The 9,641-nt window shown below is 40.0% G+C and overlaps 1 protein-coding gene and 1 long non-coding RNA gene across 2 annotated transcripts; both read left to right on the top strand.

Moving 5' to 3' along the window:
* The first annotated feature begins 889 nt into the window (after nt 1-889).
* Nucleotides 890-8,937, top strand: LOC121845691. The gene is made up of 2 exons (XR_006082690.1): nt 890-938; nt 8,813-8,937. It is a non-coding gene; the product is annotated as an uncharacterized LOC121845691 (long non-coding RNA).
* On the top strand, nt 3,029-7,363 carry LOC121845686 (GTPase IMAP family member 7-like). The gene is made up of 3 exons (XM_042317460.1): nt 3,029-3,711; nt 5,562-5,651; nt 6,278-7,363. The coding sequence occupies exons 1-3, from the start codon at nt 3,630-3,632 to the stop codon at nt 7,192-7,194; spliced, it is 1,089 nt and encodes a 362-aa protein (XP_042173394.1). The 5' UTR covers nt 3,029-3,629; the 3' UTR covers nt 7,195-7,363.
* Nucleotides 8,938-9,641: the final 704 nt, after the last annotated feature.

Raw genomic sequence — 9,641 nt, 5'->3', positions numbered from 1 at the left:
GGTCCTCCGAGAGAGAGAAGGAAAGAGAGAAAGAGAGAATTAGAGAGAGCACACTTAAATTCACACAGGACACCGGATAAGACAGGAGAAGTACTCCAGATATAACAAACTGACCCTAGACCCCGACACATAAACTACTGAAGCATAAATACTGGAGGCTGAGACAGGAGGGGTCAGGAGACACTGTGGCCCCATCCGATGATACCCCCGGACAGGGCCAAACAGGAAGGATATAACCCCACCCACTTTGCCAAAGCACAGCCCCCAGACCACTAGAGGGATATATTCAACCACCAACTTACCATCCTGAGACAAGGCCGAGTATAGCCCACAAAGATCTTCACCACGGTCCTAATGTGGAATCCGTAACCATGTCGATATCATGGACAATAATGGTTTGAGAACATTCCATTATTTGGAAGATACAGACACATATACATTACCAGATACACACACATTACCAGATACACACACATTACCAGATACATACACATTACCAGATACACACACATTACCAGATACACACACATTACCAGATACATACACATTACCAGATACATACACATTACCAGATACATACACATTACCAGATACATACACATTACCAGATACATACACATTACCAGATACATACACATTACCAGATACATACACATTACCAGATACACACATTACCAGATTACCAGATACATACACATTACCAGATACATACACATTACCAGATACATACACATTACCAGATACACACACATTACCAGATACATACACATTACCAGATACATACACATTACCAGATACATACACATTACCAGATACATACACATTACCAGATACACACACATTACCAGATACATACACATTACCAGATACACACACATTACCAGATACACACACATTACCAGATACATACACATTACCAGATACACACACATTACCAGGTACATACACATTACCAGATACTCACATTATAGATACAACACAGGTACAGATGGTACCTTACCAGATACAACATCCAATTGGGAGATACATAAATGATCTGGGCCAGAACACAGATACATACACATTACCAGATACACACACATTACCAGGTACATACACATTACTGATACATACACATTACCAGATACGTGATATATATACTAACTTCTGAAAGGACTGATCTCTATAACATACATGCTATATATGCTAACTTACTGAAAGGACTGGTCTCTATAACATACCAGGCAACTCTTTTTGTTATATATGCTAACTTCTGAAAGGACTGATCTCTAAACCCAACTAACATACAATGATGGGATTATAAATAAATGATCTAACTTCTGAAAGGACTGATCTCTATAATATACGTGATATATATGCTAACTTCTGAAAGGACTGATCTCTATAACATACGTGCTATATATGCTAACTTCTGAAAGGACTGATCTCTATAACATACGTGTTATATATGCTAACTTCTGAAAGGACTGATCTCTATAACATACGTGTTATATATGCTAACTTCTGAAAGGACTGATCTCTATAACATACGTGTTATATATGCTAACTTCTGAAAGGACTGATCTCTATAACATACGTGTTATATATGCTAACTTCTGTAAAGTGGTAAAACATTTTAAACAACCCCCCTCCCTTGTTGTGCCAGCAGATTTTGACCGCCTCTGGTCCCATACTAGACGACATTTACATAATAACCATTTTGCTTCAATTATTAGAAAGGATAATATCTGAAAATGCATATCATTCTACTATAGAGTCTCCTGGTCACATGACCTTGTAGAGAACGATACACTAACAGACTCACAGACTTTATCTTCATTTCCCCTTTTAATGTCTATGATGTACTAAGTGCTAAGTTAAAGAGTTGAAGAAAAAACTAAAAATATCCGTAGCTGATTCACATAATCTCTTTTTACTCTCTGCACCACATATCACAGAACCATTGACCGATGTATTTTAACTTGACAGTTGTTTCTGGTGGTGTCCTTAGGATCTGTAAAGCAGGACATGTCCTCCCCCTACATAAAGGAGGACATCCTTCTGACTTACATAACTACCGAACAATTAGAAAATGATCTTGCCTTCACAAAGTACTATAATCCCTGGCCAACTGTCAACTTCTTAATGTGAACCAAGCAGGTTTTAGAATCCCATCTATTCTTAATGTGAACCAATCAGGTTTTAGAATCCCATCTATTCTTAATGTGAACCAATCAGGTTTTAGAATCCCACCTATTCTTAATGTGAACCAATCAGGTTTTAGAATCCCATCTATTCTTAATGTGAACCAATCAGGTTTTAGAATCCCATCTATTCTTAATGTGAACCAATCAGGTTTTAGAATCCCATCTATTCTTAATGTGAACCAATCAGGTTTTGGAATCCCATCTATTCTTAATGTGAACCAATCAGGTTTTAGACCTGGACAGAGCACAGAGCACAACATTCCTTGCATCTTGTTTCCCTGGAGCCTCTAGTGCAGGTTAGGACTCTGGTGTTGAATTATTTCAATGAAGATTGTATTTTACCCCTTTTTTTCTCCACATTTTCGATCTCGTCTCATCGCTGCAACTCCCCAATGGGCTCGGGAGGCGAAGGTTGAGTCATGTGTCCTCTGAAACATGACCCACCAAACCGCGCTTCTTAACACCCGGAAGCCAGCCGCACCAACGTGTCGGAGGAAATACTATTTAACTGACGACCGGGTTAGCCTGCAGGCGCCCGACCCGCCACAAGGAGTCACTAGAGCGCGATGAGACAAGTTAATGACACCTACATAAGATTCAAACCCCACAGAACCTACCACTGTAGTTATTTTATGGCTGGTTATGACACCTACATAAGAGTCAAAACCCACAGAACCTACCACTGTAGTTCTTTTATGGCTGGTTATGACACCTACATAAGAGTCAAAACCCACAGAACCTACCACTGTAGTTCTTTTATGGCTGGTTATGACACCTACATAAGAGTCAAACCCCACAGAACCTACCACTGTAGTTCTTTTATGGCTGGTTATGACACCTACATAAGAGTCAAACCCCACAGAACCTACCACTGTAGTTCTTTTATGGCTGGTTATGACACCTACATAAGAGTCAAAACCTACATGGTGGAAAAACGAATGGAACCATTTCCCTGTTTGACAGCTGAGATTTATGGGTATTGTGACTCATACTGTGGTAATCTATGGAGTTGGAAAGAGCAGAAACAGATCTGGGACCAGATTAGGCAACTATAAAGTTACAACTACAGTATACAGTTACATTTCAAAATGCAGTTTTATTTGTTCATTTTTAACCTTTTTTTTCTCAGAAGGAGACTTCTATGTGTCCAACACATTTCATTTTATCCAAAGATGTGGCCTATCTTATGATTCTGGCAAGCAGCCAAGGTTGAACAGCCGATACCCAATCAAAATTCCGATTTAGCCTATCCTGAGTAGAATAATGTTTGCCTAGCAACATTCTCTCATTGGCTAGAATTGAGTACGTGCTGGGAAAATGAAACTTAACAGAATGTAAACTGCAGCACAATGGTATTGTAAGGTGCAGCACTTTAGTTTTGCATGAGTTTTAGACCATTCCATTGGTTCGAGGTAAATCTCCACCCACCTGGGGCATCTAGCTATGCAAAACCAGCAGGACCACTGCTTCAGCTCTCTCAGTGACAACAGGGGACAACAATATACAGATCCGTGCAACACTAAAAGTGAGTATTCAACTTAACTACCTTACTAATGAAATGTTGTACAACAATCTACTCAACATTACTTTAATAACTGTAGTACAATATTAAGTAGACATTTTATTGATACCAGGTCTGTTAATATTTGTGTAAATAATCATGTGATTACAGTATGTTTGTATTTCTACACGTTTTAACATTGTAGAACAGTGAAAGGAGAAGCATGGTTAGACTTTCACCTGAAACATTTACCTTGTTTAGTGCAGAGATAGTGTAGTATACTGTATCTTGTTTAGTGCAGAGATAGTGCAGTATACTGTACCTTGTTTAGTGCAGAGATAGTGCAGTATACTGTACCTTGTTTAGTGCAGAGATAGTGCAGTATACTGTACCTTGTTTAGTGCAGAGATAGTGCAGTATACTGTACCTTGTTTAGTGCAGAGATAGTGCAGTATACTGTACCTTGTTTAGTGCAGAGATAGTGCAGTATACTGTACCTTGTTTAGTGCAGAGATAGTGCAGTATACTGTACCTTGTTTAGTGCAGAGATAGTGCAGTATACTGATAGTGCAGTATACTGTACCTTGTTTAGTGCAGAGATAGTGCAGTATACTGTACAGAGATAGTGCAGTATACTGTTTATAGTGCAGAGATAGTGCAGTATACTTACCTTGTTCAAGGAGGCTGATCTTGGGTCAACACCCATCTTATAGTAGGTTGTTGCTGTGAGGGACACACCTGCAGGTTTTTGTCAGTACTGACTAAGGTCACACTGCTTAGACGTTGCATGCATCAACCAATGGTTGACTGACAGATTGCAAAAACACATGATAGGATTAGCTGATGTGTAAAATACCTATCCTGGCGTTGTAAGATCTAGCGTGTGGTGGTTCATTTCTTTACTATCAAAGGTGGAGAGACAAACTTATCACACAAGTCAAGAGTTATACTTAAACTAAATCTTTAATCACTTTTTAATAAGGGAGCAGGTCAATACAACGCACACATATAAAGTGAATCAATTGAGTTCTCTACGATAATGTTGGCTGGTTGACGATTTCAACAGTTGTCATTGTGTAGAGACCAGTGTCTGGCCCCCCAACTCCATACTGGAGCCACGTCTCCCTGGTACAGTATAGAACAGAAGCATTAAGTCATGTTCTCTGCTCTTTAGGTTTTATCACCCAAAAGACATTGTATATCTCCTCTTGTCAGTGTGATCTCCCAGAGGCCATCCTCAGTAGAACACACAATAGCTATAAGAATCTTCTATTCTGTTGCATAAAACAAACATTTGATGCAATTAAAAGTATTATAACATAATCTTGCAATTGTCCACCATAGACGTCAGCAACGTCTGAGCAGAGGAACAGAGGAACTCACCCTTTGTGTTCTGACACCTCCCGACTTACACGTTGTTTAAGTGTTCACCTCTAACTGTTCACATAAGCACTGGTTTCAGTTATACTGATTCCACTTAATTATTGTCTGAACTGTTCCTGTCTGTCTACACAGTAGATGTGATGTTTAATGGTAATGGGAACACGACCTCTAACTGGTCTATCTGGTCTTAACAGCAGCAGACAGGCAACGGTAGAATAATAACCATGTTTAGAATGTCATTTGATACATATGAGTACTTTATGTTCACCTGATGTAGGCTACGTTGTTAGGGAATGTAATTTGTTTATCCACAGTTATACAGCATATCATCACTCTTTTATAGTTTATAGTTTAATCGTTTTTGTTGTTTGAAAGTCAAGTAGCTGAGAAAACGTTGGAACTTGCCGAACACTCTGCATGGGTCAAGAAATGTGGACGTTGTCGTTTGTAATGAGGTCATCGTCTGTTTCCATGTTTTTGATTGGCTGCAGTGGTAGTAATGGCACGAGGAAGAGGAAGGACTCTGAAGATTCTGTTCCTGTTGACACTCTGTCTGCAAGACTTCACTGGTCAATGCCAAGGTACACACACACACACACACACACACACACACACACACACACACACACACACACACACACACACACATGTTTGTTTGTTTGGATCCCATTGTCTTTTCCAGAGGCAGCAGATATTCTTCCTGGGGTCAACAGAAAACAGAAAACATGACAAGTAACTAAACACTGATAGACAAGGACAGTCACACAAATAAATGTATAAATATATAAAATAATAATAATACAATACAATACATTCAAATAATGAGTTTGTCCCTTCACAGTTCCTGCCATTCCATGAGAAGTTGTTTAATATTTATGTTATTTGTTTCATGTTGAACTTGGGGACTGTGAAGAGACCCCTGGTGTCATGTCCTGTGGGGTCTATATGGGTCTATAAGCTGAATATTATTTGACTATAAGAGATGCATTTAATGTCTCGTCAACTCTCAACCAGGAAAGACACACACACACACACACACACACACACACACACACACACACACACACACACACACACACACACACACACACACACACACACACACACACACACACACACACACACATACAGTATGTGCATGGAAGTAGAGTAGCCTTATATCAAGACATCTACTATCAAATCAATCATTGGTTGTTTATTTCCACAGTTTCAGGGCATCCTTCTGATCTGAGGATAGTTCTGGTGGGGAAGACTGGATCAGGGAAGAGTGCAACAGGAAACACCATCCTGGGGAGGGAGGGGTTTAAAGTGGAGGCTTCTCCAGTGTCTGTGACTGCACAGAGTGAGAAACAGAGTGGAGTGGTGGATGGGAGGAACATTGATGTCATCGACACCCCAGGGCTCTATGACACAACAATGTCTCAAGAAGAGATGAAAAGTGAAATAGAAAAGGCCATCTACATGTCAGTCCCAGGACCTCATGCCTTCCTGCTGGTGATCAGACTGGGGAGGTTCACAGAGGAGGAGAGGAACACGGTGACGTGGATCCAGGAGAGCTTTGGAGAAGAAGCCTCAATGTACACCATCTTGCTGTTCACTCATGGAGATCAACTGAAGGGGAAATCAGTAGAGGAGTTTCTGGCTAAGAGCAAAGAGCTACAGAAACTCATCAATATCTGTGGAGGCAGATATCACTCCCTAAACAATGACAAGAGAGAAGACAGTCAGGTCCCAGAGCTGCTGAAGAAGATAGAGGAGATGGTGAAGAAGAATGGAGGAAAACACTACACCAACAAGATGTACCAGGAGGCCCAGAGGAAGATCGAAGAGGAGGAGGAGAGGGAGAGACAGGAAAAGGAGAAGAGAGAGAGAGAGAGGAGACAGGAGGAGGAGAAGAGAGACAGAGAGAGGAGACAGGAAGAGGAAGAAAGAAGAAGAAGAGAAGAGAAATTGAATGAGTGCAAGTGGTCAGCACTTGCCAGTTCGGCTGTATTGGGGTTGGGAGCCATGTACAATCCATTCTCCATTGCAGCAGGGGCTGTATTAGCCGCTGCTAAAGGTGTTGACTGCCTGCACACCTATTTCAAATCAGGTAGTTCCAACTCAGAAGACCAGAAGGAATAAAATCCACATCCACCATCTCAAATTGTTTTGAAATTAAGATTAATTATTGAGTTATATAATATAAATATAATTTGATCTCTGAGAATTTAAGCAAATTTATTGCACCCAAATTGGACATTTTAATTGCTAGTATTCATATACTTTTCAATAAATATAGTACCAAACATCTGATCTGGATCCAATTTTTCCCCAACAATGATTAAGAACAAAAAATGGTCAAAAGCCAAAAGATGTTGTGTATTATTTCACACTAATGACTTGTTATCTGGAGGGTGGCCATTTGCATCTCCCCAAAATCAAATCAAATCAAATGTATTTATATAGCCCTTCGTACTTCAGCTGATATCTCAAAGTGCTGTACAGAAACCCAGCCTAAAACCCCAAACAGCAAGCAATGCAGGTGTAGAAGCACGGTGGCTAGGAAAAACTCCCTAGAAAGGCCAAAACCTAGGAAGAAACCTAGAGAGGAACCAGGCTGAGGGGTGGCCAGTCCTCTTCTGGCTGTGCCGGGTGGAGATTATAACAGAACATGGCCAAGATGTTCAAATGTTCATAAATGACCAGCATGGTCAAATAATAATAATCACAGGCAGAACAGTTGAACCTGGAGCAGTAGCACGGCCAGGTGGACTGGGGACAGCAAGGAGTCATCATGCCAGGTAGTCCTGAGGCATGGTCCTAGGGCTCAGGTCCTCCGAGAGAGAGAAGGAAAGAGAGAAAGAGAGAATTAGAGAGAGCACACTTAAATTCACACAGGACACCGGATAAGACAGGAGAAGTACTCCAGATATAACAAACTGACCCTAGACCCCGACACATAAACTACTGAAGCATAAATACTGGAGGCTGAGACAGGAGGGGTCAGGAGACACCGTGGCCCCATCCGATGATACCCCGGACAGGGCCAAACAGGAAGGATATAACCCCACCCACTTTGCCAAAGCACAGCCCCCAGACCACTAGAGGGATATATTCAACCACCAACTTACCATCCTGAGACAAGGCCGAGTATAGCCCACAAAGATCTTCACCACGGTCCTAATGTGGAATCCGTAACCATGTCGATATCATGGACAATAATGGTTTGAGAACATTCCATTATTTGGAAGATACAGACACATATACATTACCAGATACACACACATTACCAGATACACACACATTACCAGATACATACACATTACCAGATACACACACATTACCAGATACACACACATTACCAGATACATATACATTACCAGATACACACACATTACCAGATACATACACATTACCAGATACATACACATTACCAGATACACACACATTACCAGATACATACACATTACCAGATACACACACATTACCAGATACATACACATTACCAGATACACACACATTACCAGATACATACATATTACCAGATACACACACATTACCAGGTACATACACATTACCAGATACATACACATTACCAGATACACACACATTACCAGATACATACACATTACCAGATACACACACATTACCAGATACACACACATTACCAGATACATACACATTACCAGATACACACACATTACCAGATACATACACATTACAGATACACACACATTACCAGGTACATACACATTACCAGGCAACTCTTTTTGTTTATATTTACAACTCAGGTCAGGTATGGTGGCCTGTAGAGTCCCTTGGGAAACCCAACTACCGAACCATCCAATGATGGGATTTATAAATAAATGATCTGGGCTTCTGAAAGGACTGATCTCTATAATATACGTGATATATATGCTAACTTCTGAAAGGACTGATCTCTATAACATACATGCTATATATGCTAACTTCTGAAAGGACTGATCTCTATAACATACGTGTTATATATGCTAACTTCTGAAAGGACTGATCTCTATAACATATATATGCGTGTGATCTATATATATATGCTAACTTCTGAAAGGACTGATCTCTATAACATACGTGTTATATATGCTAACTTCTGAAAGGACTGATCTCTATAACATACGTGTTATATATGCTAACTTCTGAAAGGACTGATCTCTATAACATACGTGTTATATATGCTAACTTCTGAAAGGACTGATCTCTATAACATACGTGTTATATATGCTAACTTCTGAAAGGACTGATCTCTATAACATACGTGTTATATATGCTAACTTCTGAAAGGACTGATCTCTATAACATATGTTATATATGCTAACTTCTGAAAGGACTGATCTCTATAACATACGTGTTATATATGCTAACTTCTGTAAAGTGGTAAAACATTTTAAACAACCCCCCTCCCTTGTTGTGCCAGCAGATTTTGACCGCCTCTGGTCCCATACTAGACGACATTTACATAATAACCATTTTGCTTCAATTATTAGAAAGGATAATATCTGAAAATGCATATCATTCTACTATAGAGTCTCCTGGTCACATGACCTTGTAGAGAACGA

The sequence above is a fragment of the Oncorhynchus tshawytscha genome, unplaced genomic scaffold (assembly GCF_018296145.1).
Source record: "Oncorhynchus tshawytscha isolate Ot180627B unplaced genomic scaffold, Otsh_v2.0 Un_scaffold_5493_pilon_pilon, whole genome shotgun sequence".
NCBI lineage: Eukaryota > Metazoa > Chordata > Actinopteri > Salmoniformes > Salmonidae > Oncorhynchus > Oncorhynchus tshawytscha.
Note: the sequence above shows the minus strand (reverse complement) of the source record. Positions and strands in the feature narration are given on the sequence as shown.